General features: G+C 51.2%; 4 protein-coding genes across 4 annotated transcripts; 1 reads left to right on the forward strand and 3 right to left on the reverse strand.

Moving 5' to 3' along the window:
• Positions 1 to 164: 164 nt before the first annotated feature.
• On the forward strand, positions 165 to 829 carry COCMIDRAFT_7191 (uncharacterized protein; the record flags this gene model as incomplete). Its single annotated transcript, XM_007691909.1, has 2 exons — positions 165 to 225; positions 279 to 829. 2 exons carry the CDS (start codon positions 165 to 167, stop codon positions 827 to 829), a joined length of 612 nt encoding a protein of 203 aa, XP_007690099.1.
• Positions 830 to 2,270: 1,441 nt separating this feature from the next.
• Positions 2,271 to 3,947, reverse strand: COCMIDRAFT_38688 (uncharacterized protein; the record flags this gene model as incomplete). The annotated part of the gene is made up of 1 exon (XM_007691919.1): positions 2,271 to 3,947. The coding sequence occupies one exon, from the start codon at positions 3,945 to 3,947 to the stop codon at positions 2,271 to 2,273; it is 1,677 nt and encodes a 558-aa protein (XP_007690109.1).
• Positions 3,948 to 5,460: 1,513 nt separating this feature from the next.
• On the reverse strand, positions 5,461 to 8,787 carry COCMIDRAFT_38689 (uncharacterized protein; the record flags this gene model as incomplete). The annotated part of the gene is made up of 3 exons (XM_007691920.1): positions 5,461 to 5,704; positions 5,753 to 8,271; positions 8,329 to 8,787. The coding sequence occupies 3 exons, from the start codon at positions 8,785 to 8,787 to the stop codon at positions 5,461 to 5,463; spliced, it is 3,222 nt and encodes a 1,073-aa protein (XP_007690110.1).
• A 782-nt stretch (positions 8,788 to 9,569) lies between these two features.
• COCMIDRAFT_7194 (glycosyltransferase family 2 protein) lies at positions 9,570 to 15,213 on the reverse strand (the record flags this gene model as incomplete). Its single annotated transcript, XM_007691910.1, has 3 exons — positions 9,570 to 9,651; positions 9,707 to 14,872; positions 14,933 to 15,213. The coding sequence occupies 3 exons, from the start codon at positions 15,211 to 15,213 to the stop codon at positions 9,570 to 9,572; spliced, it is 5,529 nt and encodes a 1,842-aa protein (XP_007690100.1).
• Between the last annotated feature and the right edge of the window lie 1,429 nt (positions 15,214 to 16,642).

The following is a 16,642-nucleotide window of genomic DNA, read 5'->3' on the forward strand; positions in this document are numbered from 1 at the left end:
CTTGAGGTTATCGTATTTATTTTACCGTAGCCGCCTTGTGTTCGAATCAACCTACTTCATCTCCTCAGTCCTTTCATCCTTTAACCTTTGTGCCGGTCACTCTACTTATTTGTACATATTTCTCATCTCGCCCTTCTATAGCTTGATTCTGTTCAGTGGCAATCATGCGTTACACAGCCTTCCTCACCGTCGCTGCATTCTCCAGCATTGCCTTGGCTTCGTCAGGTAAGCTTCGTGACTAGATATAAAAAGAGACAAACACATCTAACATGAAGCAGTCAAGCTCCGTCGCCAGGATGATGTCGCTTCCATCCTCGCTGCTCTCGCAGCCAACAACCCTGACGATGCAGCTGCCGCCCAGCAAGCCGTTAACGGCGCACAGAAGCGTGCTCCTCAGGATGATATTAACAGCATCCTTGCTGCCCTCGCAGCCAACAACCCTGATGACGCTGCTGCTGCCCAGCAACTCGCCTCTTCTCCGATGCACAAACGCGAGCCCTATGTCGTTCCTAACTCGAAAGCTGTAGAGCCTCTCTTGGGCAAGCGCCAGGACGACATTAACAGCATCCTTGCCGCCCTTGCGGCCAACAACCCCGACGATGCAGCTGCCGCTCAGCAACTTGCCTCCAAGCCAGTGAACAAGCGTCAAGACGACATTGAGAGCATCCTTGCTGCTCTTGCAGCCAACAACCCAGATGATGCTGCTGCTGCCCGCCAAAGCATCCAGAAGAGACAGGATGATATCGCATCTATCCTTGCGGCTTTGGCACAGAACAACCCCGATGACGCAAAGGCTGCGCAGTCGCTGGCCAAGCGATGGATTGCGTAAATTTTTCTAATTTCTAATCTTGGTGTATGTTAAAGTTGGCGTTGAGACCTTCAGATTGTGCAGTGGGTGAGTGGGTGAGATGGGACGGAATCTGGGATGGGGCTTGTATATAGTTGAATAGTTTTGTGTATTGGAGAAAAAATATACTTTTTAGGCAACATTTTTTTTTCTTTGTAAGTTCTTTGCTACGAGAGAGACATCTTTGTCTGCTCCTGGCTCTTGGGTGTCATGGTAGCGTGTCCTAATACACCTGACGATTTTCGCTCATAAGTGAAATAATTATTATTTCTTTCCAGATATAACTACTTTTGCTACTTGTATTTTTCGTTGAACATCAGATATGGTAGGAAAATCGACTTGGGGTATTTCTAGATAATAGTAAATCCTCCTGTTGCGTGTGCAGGAAAGGTTGGGAGTGAACGCAGTCTTCCATAACCCAAGAAGCGTATTAATATAGCATCATTGAACACAACCGCGGATGTATACTGTTGCAGATAGTGAGTTGAATCATTCAAATTCCTAGACATTCGTAACTCCATGAAGCAGCATTGTCTGTGAGATCCAGTTGTGTCGATATACCCAAACGTCTCTTGCTGGACCCCAACCAGGAATGTCCAACGCAGCCCCGTCTTTTACCCCGCACCCCTCCCAACCCTAGTCATCGCAAACCTCCTCCTTTGTAAAGCAGTTTCCACGCCTAGATGCCACGACCACGCGTGAGTTTAATATAATGTGTACGATATTTACTATCTATTTCAAAGTTTCTCCCAGTTTCTCCATCGACACGATGGCCGAGTGGTCTAAGGCGGTAGATTTAAGTCTTGCATAGACCTCTACTACAGAAATGTGCGTGGGTTAGTATTATCCTCATATCAACTCCATAAACTTAATCTAACTGCATCGAGGTTCGAACCCCACTCGTGTCAAAGCTTTCTTTTTGCAACCCTATACTCTGTATATGAATATAGAGAGAAAGGGCTATATTTTTTTAGGGGGGGGGTGGTGGTGGTGGTTGGAGATGGGGTATGCGATGAATCCGGCGAGACTAAGACAGGCCGCTGTGCAAGCCTTAACAAGATAAGAAGAATAGGAAGAGAATAGAGTGTTGAAATAAGGTGGAAGAGATCTTCTGAGTATCGGGGAACTAATTTATGCTTAGAGCATGCTGCAAGGTATTTGTCATTCATCAAACATGAACTACTAATTTCTCTAGACACGTTAACCACACCACTTTTATACCCAACACCTCCCTCCCGCTGGACAACGTCGTCGAATTCATAACCGATCCGGCGTCTAGCACATGCGAATATCATCAATTTTCATTCACAGTCTTTAGCTTCAGTATTACCACAAATACTGGTTCTCGGGCTAGACCACGAAAAGCGTACCCGCCGCTACCTGATCCAGGATAATACTACAACATTAACTGCTGCCAGTAACCTCACCCATCGCGCTTATATCCACTCCTGCTTCTCAGCACCTCGCCATACCGCGCCAGCACAAACGGTATGGACGCACCCAGAAAACTCAAGCAACCCAAGAGCGTACAAGCCCATTGAGCGCCCAGATGCTTGAACATTTGGACTGCAAAGAGGGGAAACACAGCCCCGAGAACATATCGCAGAATGGCGTTTGAAGCCATTGCACTGGCGCTGTAAAGCGGGCCGTACGTATCAGTCATGTACATCATGCACGCCATGAAGATGAGCATATTGCCGCAGCCAAAAAACACTTCGGCAATCGTGGGCACAATCCAGTGCACACCGTATGCAGCTGACCATCCAAAGAGGAAGAGACTGAGAGTCAAAAGGGGTCCGCCGGCAATGGCGAGCCCGAGACGTTTTTCCGGTTTTAATCGTGAGGTTGCGAATGGTGGGGGTGGTCGCTTTTCAATCACTGCCTGCCTCACACGTGGAATGTAGTAGAATTTACTGAAGGAAACGATACATGCCGTTGCGACGATGACGCCGACTCCTAGACCGAGAAACGTTAGGCCGGTCGAGAGACTGTCGAAGCCGTATTCTTTTTTGAAGACATATGGGAAGGCGGCGAAGAAAGCGTAGAGGAGACCAAAGTTGAAGGCGCTGTACGCGTTGAATGTGGCGATGATGGGCTCGGTCAAGAGCATGTGCATCGGCCGGGTAAGCGTCTTGGTCACGTATGTGCTGACAATTTTTGGCAAAGGCATGCCTTCGGTTGGTGAGAGTGGAAGCGGGAGATTAAGTTTCTTTGCACGCTGGCGTAGGAGAACGGGCTTGTATGATTCCACGAAGAAAGGCGCTGGCGCTATAACAAGCACCACCGTGAAGAAGAGGATCAGCCACGAGGTCCAGTGCCATCCTTGAGTCTGCGTCACGGCAGCTCCCAGCAGGGGACCTACAGCCGGACCAAAGAATGGAGTCGCAACATAGAGAGACATAGGACCTGACCGTTTCTCAGGCGGCCATATATCACTTAGAGTACCAGACCCCATACTCAGACTCGGCGCGGCAAAGAATCCAGACCAGAATCGCAGAACCACCAATGCAGCCATGCTCTTTGCAAATCCAGTTCCCAAGGTGAACAGCGCAAAGACAGGCAAGCTGATGAAAATAACGGGGCGCCGTCCGAATGTCTCACTCAGAGGCGCGGCAAAAGGTCCGCCAAATGCCAGACCAAGCGAGTAAATCGAGTATGCAAAGGTGGAGACAAGAGGCGAGGAGTTGAGTTCCAAAGCGGCTTCTTCAATCGCAGGCGTAAACACTGACGAGGCAAATGTGCCTACGAACGCAATCCCGGATATCGTATACGTCTGAAACCATTTCCGTGCTGCGCTCCAATTATGCGGGTTAAGAGGGTCATCTGGGCCGTCCCAGTCCATGGCTTTTGGTCGTTCCTGTGGTTGCGAAGGTGTGTCGTTTGAATTTCCTGTTGCTGCAGTTGCGGTATCCAAACCCGAGTTCTGCTGTACCTGCTTCTCCTCGCCATACCCGGAATTCATCATGTCTTCCTGCACCGACGGCTGGCGACTCTGCTCAGCAGCCTTCTCGACATCCTCGCGGCTCGCCCGTCTCGTCGATACCGCCGTGTTTTCCGACGACGACGCCGGGCGCGATGGACTCGGTACACCGCCAATCATCTGAACCCTCCCAAAAAATAAAAATAAAAATTGAAATTTATTTCTTTTTTTTCTACGAATAATACAGGATATTATGGATAACAAGAAGTAAAAGAAGAGGAGGAGGAAAGGAAAGGAAAGGAAAAAAAACTAGGAAACATCCCAAAACCCACAATACAAACTCGTAACCGAAGCAAAGCAACGAAACAAGCAAGGTAAAAAAAAGAGAGGACGCTTGGGCCCGATCCACATTCCTTCCTCCGCCGGTAGGATTTTCCACCTTGGTTTGAGACGCATAAGTTAGTAGCGTGAGCGCACCGATGTGTAGGCGTCATGCTTCAGTACCAGTACTACGTAGATAAGAGATGATCAACAAGCTAAACTCTCCTAGCCCTACCGTAGAGTAACATGCTGCGCGCTGTGAATCGCCAATGGCAATGGCAAGACTCGATCTTGGGATACATGATGATGAGCGTCTTTGTCGTGGCGATCTTGACGCCGAAAGGCAAATGGGAGGGGAATTGATTTGGGCATTGTTGAGGCTCAAGGCGTGATGGCGTGGGGGGGAAGGACCGAGCTGAGGCTAAGGGGCGTCGTCGGGACCGGGCCGATCGCGTTATTTTGGTAGGCCAGGTAAGAAAGTGGGTCTTGTAGGGAAATTTGTGATTACTTTTCTTTTTTGGCTTCACATGTTCGCCTTTTACGGTGATCATTTAGAACATGTACTTTTTTTTTTTTTTTTAAAAAACCCCCTGTTGCTAAAGTATGCATTCTGGAATGAAATTAGTATGCATTTTTGATTACGTACATGTAGGTAGAACGATGCAATTGTTGAATTATAGGAGAAGAAAAATATTTGAATCCCCCCTTCTTCTAGGGTCTTAATCTGTTACTTACGCGTGACTCAAGAGTCTGCGCATTCGTGCCGAGGTTGTTGTTGGATTTCACGGCGAAGCCGAGGGGGGGGGGAGCGTGTCGCGGTACGAGATAACCCAAGTCATATCTCCACTCTTAATTGCTCGTTCTAAGACTACGGCCGAGGATGAATACGACGGTATCAAGGCTCTTTTGAGAGAGAAAAAGAGGGCTGACATGATTGTTAATTCACCGGCTACCACTTTACTACATCTTCAAGTATCAAGATGAAAGCAGAGAGCTGCATGCCACGAGTATCAATAAAAGAGGGATAATAATAAGACATGAATGTGAATCAAAACAAAACGCCAAGCACAAGAAGCATGACCTAAACTAGGAAATACAGTCTCCGAAAGAGAAGTTACCACCAATTCCATGTGAAATCAAAGACAACTTGCTTCATGAGAAACACAGTGTACAACCATAACAACTTGTAAACTATACATTGACAACCAGAACTTATACACTACATCTTCCCTTCGTTACCTTAACCTTTTTCTCACCCAAGTATGCTATTTCTACTCTTCCTCCCAATGCGCTCCTCGCATACTTTTCTTTTCCATGCGCACATCGTCTAGCCTCCCCGACTTTTTTTTAATTGTTTCTTCCCCAGAAAGATTTACTGAATGTCGAACAGCTGCTTGAGCTGCACAATAAGTTTCCATTCATCCTGACTGACATCGCTTCTGAAAAACTCCTTGAGCGTATCGATACTCTTCCTGCTCACGGCAGAGTACAGCGTATCGCCCTCTTCCAGGTGACGACCGTACATGGGCTGGCTGCTCGCTTCGATCTTGACAGCAACGGAAGGTTGGCCCTTCTTGCAAATTTGCATTGGCTTGTGGTCTCGCTCAATGGATGTACTATGACGGATTAGTGGATTGCATATGAATAGGGATTACAAGACTTACACTCTTCCGAGTTGAATGATTTCCTTAGTACCAGTGGCGGCATTCTTCTTGATTGCGCAGATTGGCGTTGTCATTCGCAAAGCACCTTCAACAACATCCACACCAATGATGATGGGGTTGGTCTTGTTGAAGACGGCAACAGGCTTGAGTACGCAAGGGAAGACAGCCAACATCTTGGACTCCTCCTTCCTTTGCTCTTCAAGTTGCTTCATATGCGCCGTGAACTTGTCAAACAGATGGTAGATGATATCCGCTTCGAAGATCTTGACGCCAATCTCCTCAGCGAAGGCTTTGGCTTCCTTGTCAACCTTGACATCGAAACACAACATGACGGCATACTCTTTGGCCTTTTCTAACATGATTCCTGCACGGAGCACATCCTTCCTGAAGACAGGTCCAATGGAGATGGTGGAAACAGGAATCTTGGAAACACGTAGGAATTCGAGCAACGCCTCAAGAGATCCGAGGGTAGAGGCCTGGACGGAAACACCACGACCAGTCTTGGATACCTTGCTGAGCAGGTGGGCGAGGTCACCCATGACTTCGTCCATGAGGTCTTCTTCATCGTCATCCGGACCGACAACAAGTAGTCGCGAACCAGCAATGGCTTGGTCAAGACCATCGGCAGCAATCTTGATACCCATGGCAGCCTTGACTTCCTTGTTGTGTACGTATTGGGACTTGACACGCAACTCTTTCATCTCGGCAGGCGTCAAGAGCGCTCGAATATTCGTTGCTATGGGTTCTGGATTACCGCACAACACGATTCGATCACCCTCGTGAAGCACACCGTTGGACAAGATGACATCGATCGTGGTACCGAGACCTTCAATGACCTTGACTTCGAGAACAGTACACTCGACCTCGGAAAGGTACATGAGGTTGTTGGTCAGACGTTCTTGAGTAAGCTTGACAATGAGCTTGATCATATCTGGGATACCCTCTCCTGTGTGTGCAGAGGTCGGGCATACAGACACATACTTTGACATGTTCTTGTTCTTGAAGAAGAGCTCCGAGTTGAAACCCTGTTCTTGCAGCTGAGTGCGAACAAAGTTCCATCGCTCCTCGAATTCACTCTGGACAGACTGTTTCTGGAGGCTGAAACTGTCCTCAAAACCGTTGTTGTCAATCTTCTTCCAGCCAAACAGACGATCAATCTTGTTGAGCGCCACGATGAAGGGTGTTCGCTTGTCTCGGAGAAGCTTCATGGACTCGATAGTCTGTGGCTCGAGACCGTGCATAATATCAATGACGAGGATGGCAATGTTACAGAGTGATGAACCGCGAGATCGGAGGTTGGTGAAAGACTCGTGACCGGGTGTGTCGATGACGAGGAGACCAGGAACATTGAAGACAAATTCATTGTTCTTATTGACAACCGCAGTCTTCTTCTGGAGCGCTTCGACCGGGAAGTAAGTGGCACCAATCTGTTGGGTGATACCTCCAGCTTCGCCTTCTTGCACATTGGTCTGTCGGATCTTGTCAAGCAACTTCGTTTTACCGGTATCGACGTGGCCAAGAATACAGCAAATGGGAGAGCGGAGGTTGTCTTTGGACCGGGCTGCCAGGGCTTCCTCGTGGGCTTGTTTGCGTCGTTCAGCAGCAGCAGCTTTGCGCGCAGCTTCGGCTCTCTGAGCGGCAGTCCCTTGCTCATCTTCAGATGAGTCGTCACTGTCTTCTTCAGAGTCTGATTCTGAATCCTCCTTAGCTTCTTCGGCGGCTGCCTTCTCTGCTGCAGCCTTCTCTTCCTTGGCCTTCTTCTCGTTCGCCTTGCGCTCTTCCTCTTCATCGGTATCGACGTCCCAGCTGTCTTTGACACCATCCAGTTCATCTGCTTGCGCCTCCCAGTCATCCGCAGAGTCTCCGTCTTCGCCCTTCTTTGCTTCTGCATCGAGGCGAGCTTTCTCGGCCTCCTCGGCTGCCTTGGCGGCTTGTTCCTCAGCTAGCCTGAGTTCTTCCATCTTCTTGGCAGCCTCTTCAGCCTCACGAGCCTCCTTCTCCTTCTGACTCTCACCCTTCTTCTTCTTCTTCTTTCGGTCATCGTATACCGGCTTCTTCTTCTTCTCGGGCTCGTCAGCTAGGCCTGCGACCTTTGTGTTTCCTTGTTCAAGCAATTGCTGTAGACGTAGCTCGTTCTTGGCCTTTGCTTCCTTTTGGGCTTTGGTCATGTACTTGCCCTCTTTCTTGAGTTGCTCAATCTTTTCCTTCTCCCTTTGCTTCTTCAACGCCTTGGCCTCTTCTTTGCGCTTTTGCTCCTCTGCCTCCTGTCGCTCCAACTCTAGTAGCCTTTCTTTTTCTTCGGCTTCGGCACGCGCAATCTCCTCCTCTCTCTTCCTACGTTCTTCCTGTTGTTTCTGGAGGGCGGCTAGAGCAGGATTGATCTTCTTCTTCTTGCCACCAGCAGCAGGGGCAGCCTCTGCAGCAGGCGTAGGGGTAGAGGCTTCAGCGGCCGCTGGCTTGGATTCAGCAGCCTTTGCAGGTTCGGCCTTTGCAGGGCCACTGGCCTTCTTCTTCGCAGCCTATGACAATTTGTTAGTCGGGAACAGCACCGAGTGCTTCTGCATCAACAGACGTACCAATTCCTTCTTTCGCTGCTTCTCCTTCTCCTTCTTCTCCTTTTCCTTTTCCGCCTTGGTCTTCACTCGCGGCGCATCCGTAGGCTTCTCCTCTGCAGGCTCTTCTGCCTTTGTAGCGCCACCCTTGCCCTTCTTCTTGCCGTAGTTACCAGCGAAAACGTCGTCATCATCGTCGTCGAAGCCCCCTTCTTGTGGTGCCTTGTCCTGGAAGTCTCCGCCTGCACCGTCAGCAGGTGGATCTTCGCCTTCGACATCTGGGTTGGCGCCCTTCTTGTTCTTCTTCTTGCCACGCTTTGCGAGGGCAGCCATCAGACCTCCGCCTGCGGCATCGTCCTCTGCAGCGACATCTTCGGGCTTTGCTTCTGCTGCATCCCCATTCTGTGGCGCAACAGTCTCGCCCAACTCAGCCTCCCAGTCATCATCCTGCGCCTTCTTGTTGCCCTTCTTCTTTGGCGGCATTGTGTATCAAGTGTATTAAGTCGAGCGGTTATGTGAGGTGGTATATGCAGTCGCCGTGAAGGAGACGTTCTGGTGACGAGCACAGCGCAATCACACTCAGAAGGCGAGTGGAGGGGAAGTTCAGTGCGAGGCGGCGGATGTGGTGCTAGCGCTGTCAAGCTTCAAGCAGCAGATGAAGGAGTGGCCAACAACTGTCAGTAAAACTGGAGCCCAACCGAACCCAGGTCCCGTGAGTCAAAGACTTCAACCAATAAAGGCCTGGACCGTATGTGGAAAAAGAGCGTTGTAGAAATCCGCACCCAGAAGCTACAGCAAAGGCTAAACGCACACACAAGGCAGCGAATTTCCGTTTGTTATCGATTGTTCTGTGTGGCGGCGGCGGGCAAGTTTGGAGGGGTAATTCTGCAGACGCTCGGACCACCCATGGGCATCAGAGCTCACCAGCAAGAATATATCGAATACAAGACATAGGCGCAAAAATGATGGGACAAGTTACTAGAACACATTCAAGGCGGGGGTGATTACGTTTCAATGCCTCATGGTGAGACGTGCTTATCTTACGGCGGTATATCTACACCTATTTTTTTTTCCCTTCCCAATGCAAAACCAGTATAAGTGACTGACTATAGCTGCGACCGTTCCATAACTCTAAAGGAATAAACGCCCCTTTCAAATTAAACTCCGACCGAATAGAATGCGACATTAGGTAATGATGACAGCAGAAGCTCCGTGTTGCAAGTTAGCATCGCACGGCAAAGCACAAAGTAACAAGCTCAAAAGCCCTAGTACAGCTGGCCACTGATGAGCAGCGACTCGACCGCAGAACCAATAAACTGCTTCTTGAGCGTAAGATCACATCCAAATCTATTAAACTGTTAGCTTATGCCATAAAAAGAAATTTCAGAAAAAAAAATCATACCTTTGCTCTAGTTCACTCTTGATCTGCTTCTTGGTAACATTCATGAGGTCAGACTTGGATAGAATGTCCTTAATCTCAACCAGGATAGCCTCATCGCTTGGCAGGTTGGCCATCTCCATACTATCCATTCCATGGCCGCTGTGGGCGAGACTCAGTCGTGAATGGTTGTCGTAGCGAGGAAGGTTGAGGTGAGACATGGATCGAGATGGGGCCATGCCTCCGTACTCTGAGCCAGCGACAGATGCGTTTCCAAAAGGCTTCCTGGTGGCGTATGTGTAACCAGAGACCTCTGAGCGGTCATCGCGGATTGTGTGCTGCTCCCACATCTCTGCCTGGTATTCTTCCCATCGCTTCTTGGGAATGGACGCCGGGTCGAACTTGCCCTCGTCTGATACAACGATATTTTGACCCTTTTCACCAACGATAAGACGCGTGTTACCCCATGAGAAATCGTCCATGAACCAGAAAGAGTACAATGGAAGGGCAAAGGAGAAGACCGGAGTGGCAAAAATGTAGATGATCATCCAGCCAATCATTTCCCATTTGCGTCGGACAATGAAGATGATTGCTTGCAAACCATAGATTGCACCCAGGAGAATGAATGCCGTTATGGGTACAACATCCGGTGTGTAAATCAGCACGTAGGCAAGGTAACCAATGTAGATGATGATGACGGGCTGGACAACGGTCGAAAGGAGATCCATGAAGACAATGAAGCGCATACTGAAACAGCAGAAACCACACAGTTGCTGCAGCGGAATCAGTTCGACCAAGTTGTGCACCGTAGAGTTGATCCAGCGACGACGTTGTGAGATGAAGACAGAGAAACTATCAGGAGCGACAGTCCAGGCGTGTGCTCGCATGGTATACTTGGTCTTGTACTTGGGATGGAACTTGATAAGCAGCGTGGTCAGATAACGATCTTCTCCGAGATGCAGCAAGTTCTTGGTGTGCAGCGTATCGACTCGAATCTCTTGATAGGCTTCCACGACTTCCTTGCTGACAAACAGCGGCTTTCCAGTCTCAGCAGCGCGGATGCGGTACATGGTGAAACAACCGGGAAGACAGGTGACGGAGCCGAACAAACTCTCGAAAGCCTTTGTCAAGTTGTGAGAGATGAAGTATTCGTAAACCTGCATCATCGTAACGAATGAAGACTTGGCGTTACTGAGAGCCGTTTCACCACAAATAGCAAGCAGACGAGTGTCGTGAAGGAAAGCAGCGACGAATCGAGTAGCGGAGTCTGATGCAATCTCAGTATCGGCGTCAATTTGCAGCAGGAACTCATAAAAGGTGGGATTAACACCGATAATGTTGCGGATGTGGTGATGCATCTCAAGTTCCAACGGGCTCATAGGGAGGTTGTAATGAACGCGGTTCAAGAATCGCATGAGGACAATCTGGGAGTCACGCTTTCCTCGGTTACCAGGCTTGGAGACTTCAGAGGGCTTTCCGACCTTGACGATGACCAAGAAGGGAACAATGTGACCATGGACTTCATAGAGACCAGAGTAAATCTTGCCCATGTTATGCTGGCGTTGACCTTCACCCAAACTCTCAAAACTCAACGGGTCTGGGTCTGTGGCTTCTGGTACACCGAGAATGTCGAGCACGATACGGGGAGTTGGCTTGTCGTTTCCTTGACCGATAATCATACCATCGCAGACAATGACGAGTAGTTTACGTTTGTCGTCATACTTCATCCTAGCAGCAGAATCGATGGCACGGCGCAGAGACTCCTCGTCTTCGGTATACGCAGGGACAGTGGCGATGATGAACTTGTCGAGGTTTTCCGGATCGGTTTTGCGACTGAACTGGAGAGCTGCAAGGAACTTGAAAGCAACAATGGCGGCCAACATGATGGAAATGGCAAGCAGGAAGTAGGTAGCGAATTGACACCTTGCCGAATTCCTGGTGTCGACATCTCCGACGTAGAAGAGGTTGTTGAGACAGGTCAGCATGTTCGCCTTGGACTGGGCGTTCAAAGGAAGATTGTCCCAGTACTTGCTAATATCTTTACCAGCCTGAACTCGGAAAATGTCCACAACAGAGTCTTCCATGAAGTTGGTGTCAATGCCGCCGTTACCTTGATCTTGACCAGGAGGGAACTTGACCTGACGACCACCGGGGATGTAGTCAGTGAGGTCGTACACCTTGCCGTTCATGTAAGCGATAGCATTGCTCTTTGAAGCAAGCGTCTTGAGATACTGAGGACTGTAACCAAGACGTCCCTTCAGGTAGTTGGCCTTGAGGAACATTTGCTGCTCGTACCACCAATCGGGGCGAGAATCGTTGGTGAAGGAGCGGAAGTCGTGGTATTGAGCGTTCAAGTCGGTGGCACTGATCAGGTTGTTGACGGTAGAGTCAGTGTAGTTGGAGTTCTTGTAGTTGAGCTGGACCGCGGGGTCGATTCCTTGACCGCTCTTGCCCAAGCACAAAGCAGAGACTTGTACAGGGAACAGATTAGTGGCGTCTTTTCCAGCATACTTCTCCAAGCTCTTCTGAGGGACAATGCTGGGGTAATGGTGAGGGACGAATGAGCCAAGATCGTATACTACACCACGGATGCCCACATAGGCTTTCCTGTCGTTCTTGCCGTCGAAAGAGGACAATTCAGCAGTGGAGTAGACATTTTGCTTAGGACAAATGACCCTGGGAAAACCAATCATGAGGAAGATGACGAAGGCACAACTCCACCAAATGATCATGTTGATGGCTAGCTTTTCACGCCACGCCATGCGAACATCTTTGCGGGGGATCCGCCCGATGACTCGGATGGCCCAGTCAGGGATAAGCCAAGTCATGAGGTAGACAATGAAGACCCATCGCTTTCGGCTGCTGGAAACTGGGACTGTTTCAATCTCGTCCAGCTTTGCATCGTCAACCTTTTCATCCAAGGCCTTGGGCTGCTCCAAACCGTGGAACATGTCGCCGTTGGTGATACCAGATGGGGCTTCTGAACGAGCATCAATGTCTCGAGCACCGAAATAGTTGCCGCCCTTGTCATCATAGTATCCGCCAGGCGATGGTGAAAGCAGACCCGCTCGAGCATCGCCAAAAGATCGGCCAGCGTTGGGAGTGTGCAGATTGTCGTTAGAGTCGACTGGGCCACGGGCGTAGGGAGTGACACCGGAGATGTTTGCAATCTCGAGCCAGCACTTCTCGCTCAGGAATACACCGGTAGCACCGACGCGAACTTCATTCTCACGCCATGGCTTTTGATCGAGAACCATCTCGGCCTTCTCCTTGTCGCTTCCTACGATAGCGAGATCGGTTTGAGCAAGCCCAAGGAACTCGGCAAATGGCATGAAAATGCTGTAATCAGCAACGCGCAAGCGTTGGCTAATCTCGGCAATGCCCAAAGCCTGGACCTGCTGGCGCACACATTTGCTGTCGAACTGGTTCGCAATTCTTCGGTCATTGGGCTTCAAGCAGAAGACGAAGTAGGCGTTGGCCTTGCGGAGCGTCGACTCAATGGTTCTCAGAGAACTGATGAATTGACCGGCAGCACCAGTTTGCTTGGCCGATTCGCCAGGCTTCCTGGCTCCTGAAGTGGTGCTCTCTGCATCGCTCATGGCATCCTCGTCAAAAACATTGAGAGGACGTCCAAAGCGGCCAGTCTTGTCGGCCTTGCGCTTTGCCATGCTGGGCTGGCGGGTAGGCTTGGAGCTGACGGTAGCTTGGACAATGGTGGATTTTTCCTTGGGATGGGACATCTTCTGCAGGGCCTCTTGTCCAAAGAGCTGTTGGATGAAAGGAGCCTGGGCAGACTTGAGCAGATGCATCATGTCACCGGAAATGAGTTCGGCATTCTCCTCCATTAGGCCCTCGACACTGTAGTCCACATCACCAGTGAAATGGCGGATGGTGAAGGCAGGCGAGGTATTGGGTGTGGGGAAGTTGCTTCCTGGCTGCACAACTGTCAGGCTGCCTGGAACAATGGCCTGGTTCTTTCCGTCAAAACGCTTGCGGATGGCCTCGAGGAACTGCATGTCGGTTTTGCCACGGCGCATTTGATCATCAAGAATGCTGAGCAGTCCGTTGCCTGGCTTCATCAAGCCCGCCTTGACGGCAGTGTTGTCATAGAATGCCATGGGAGGCAAGGAAATCTCTTCAGCCTCGAGTTCCTGGATCTGGCGTTGGAAGAAGCTCTCCTGGCAGAAAGAGATCAAAGACTCATTGGCGGTGTTGTTGAGCAGCTGGTCTAGTGCTGAGCCCGTCGAGGCAAAGTTGGCAAAACCAGGGAAATCGACAAGGGACACGGTGTTGGAGATCTCCTCAGCAGGGACGGAGATTCTCGAGTTCATTTGCTCCATGACCCATGTGACGAGAAGTGAGTAGAGAGAGCGAGCTAGCTCATCTGCATTGGCCCGCGCACCCTTGGGATCCAACATGACGGTGACACGCTCACGGTACAGCGTCTTGGACTTGTATCGCAGACTCTGTTCGAGGCTGGGAATGGATACACCAAGGAACTGGGCAATGGGGTTGAGAGCTTCCTTGTTCTTAACAACGGTGATGGATTCACCACCCTCGTGCGAGTATCCACCGCTCTCATCGGGCGCGGGTGTTGTGTTCTGGCCCATCTCAAACTCGAGCTGTCCGATGTGCAGAATAGTGGCCATGACCTCGCAAATGCCGGCAATGCTCTCCTTGCCAAACTCGAGCCTTCGGAGGGCAGATTTGAAGTCAGCAAAGCCCTTCGCATCGTCGATGCCCACTTTGAGCTGAGTGGGATGGCCGAGGTATCGCCATCTCTTGTTGGCGCCAATCGAGGCGCGGTTGCCTCCGGAACCGTCACCACCTATGGCATCGAGGAACAGGTGCTTCTTTTCGTTGGGGCTGGTGCCGGCGAGGAGGTAGTAGAGGACATGGTAGGTACGCTCTCCGGTGGGGACCGAGGCGATGCGGCTGCGCTCGAGACGGTGGGCGAGGAACTGGGCACCAAGGAGGGTGGCGTGATTAGCGGTGGCGGTATTATACTGGAGCTCTAATAAGAGACCAGACTTGGAGGCTTGCGGGGTCGTGAGGGACTTTGTCGTGGTAAAGGCGTCGAAAACGAAGTTTGCATGTTCAATCTTCTTGGAGAGAGGCGTGGACGAGTAGGAGAGAAAGGACCTCAGCATGTGACCGCGAATCGTCGTCTTTCCGGAGCCGGACTCGCCTCTGTTGGGATGATTAGATACGAAAGACAGATGTACATGCTATGGGATGGGAGAGACGTACAGGAAGACGACAGCCTGGTCCTCGGAGCGTTGACCGAGACGAGTGTAGGCGCGCTGGGAGAGGTCCTCAGCGGCCTGCTGGGCACTTCCCTCCTTGCCGCCATCGACACCGAGACTCGAGTCTGTGCAAGTGTTGATGGCAACAATGCCTTGTGAGGAGAGGTGGGCAATGGGGAGATGTGCGTGGTAGCGACTGGCGAGGGCAGAAGTCAAGCCCGTGTCGTTCTGCTGGTGCTGGGGCAGCGAGGGCAGCGAGGGATTCTGCAGCGGGTTGGAGGCCATGGTGTGCAGACGCGTCCCCGTGGGAGCGTGAGGAGCGGGCGTGGAAGTCAGGCAAGGGCGGCCGCGAGATCAGACGGCAGGAGCGGGCGGGATTGAGGAGTTGCTGGCTGGGTGTGGTGAATGTCTACTACTGTGTACAAAACAGCAGCGGCCGTGTCCGTAGGGCTGGGTGTGCACACTAGGGAGGCGGACAGGGCGGACAGAGCAGCCAGAAGAAAAAAACGAAGGCGTCACAGCAAAGCGGGTGACTGGCGTGCCCAAGAAGAGGAATTACAAACAGCGAGCGTGATGAAAGGTTTACAGTACAAACGAACGAAGGTAGAAAGACGTCCAGGGCCGTTGCTAGTAGCTGGCAAAGGGGTCTCGGTGGTGAATACTGGCCATGTGCTAGATGCGAGGGTGCATGGGCCGTGGTATGCCTGTAGCTAGCCACTTGGTAGCACGCTTTGCCCGTCGGCCGCACAGATCGGGACGTGGCGCGGGTTGACCAGGAGACGCAGCGATCACGAAAAGGGGGCGCAAAAATAGAATAAAATACACCACAAGCGGGCTATTGCGTCTCGCATCCGCCCTCGACGGCTCCACCCGTCTGCTTTGGTTGATGCGGCCAAGCAGGAGAAGCCTCTGTGGAGCATTTCCAATTCTATGGCACCCACGGCAATATGCCCGTTTCTTGCTCAACGCTCTCGACGACACTGGGGCGGGGGAGGGGAGAGGGGAGAACAAGCACAAATGCACCACCCGAGGGCACGCTGTGGCCGTCCGGTAAAACATTGTTGGGTTTGTTGACTGCGGAGGCGGAACTATGGGGAAGAAGAAGCAGAAGAGCAAGCTGAAGAAGCAAGACAAGGCTTACCACTACTGGTGTTCGCAGAGCAGGTCAGCAAGTCGGGTGGCGGTAACGACGCCTGCTGCATGCGGCATGCTGCAATGCACTAAAGGGCTGGGGAGGGGGAGGGTGTATCGATTGCGTAGCCAGCGTTGCACTCGTCAGCTCCAGACATGGCTGCTCCCAGAGAGCCCGCGTCACGTGACTGTCGATTCCGGGTATGCGCACCAGCGCTAGAATCTATAGAGTCCAAGGCCCACCGCTCCACCAGGCCGAGGGCGGACCACGCACACGCACAGCATATGTCCGTCAGTACGTCCGTCCGTACTATCCTATATACACGACACATGTATGTACGTCCTGTACCATACTCGTACACAGGTACATCCAATACACGACCGTATTGCTGACCGAGCACAAGGCGGACGATTGACCCGTCTCCTGATGCGCGTGCGTGGCGAAATTGGGTCGGCGTCATGGCCAGAGGTGAAACCGTCGTCGACATGGTGGGCGAGGCGTGCAGACGTCCCCCGTAGATGAAGGGGGAGCCCGTGTGAATATTGGGAAATGCATGCCAGGCCTGCGACATCACTACCACCA

The sequence above is a fragment of the Bipolaris oryzae genome, assembly GCF_000523455.1.
Source record: "Bipolaris oryzae ATCC 44560 unplaced genomic scaffold scaffold_113, whole genome shotgun sequence".
In the NCBI taxonomy this organism is placed as follows: Eukaryota; Fungi; Ascomycota; class Dothideomycetes; order Pleosporales; family Pleosporaceae; genus Bipolaris; species Bipolaris oryzae.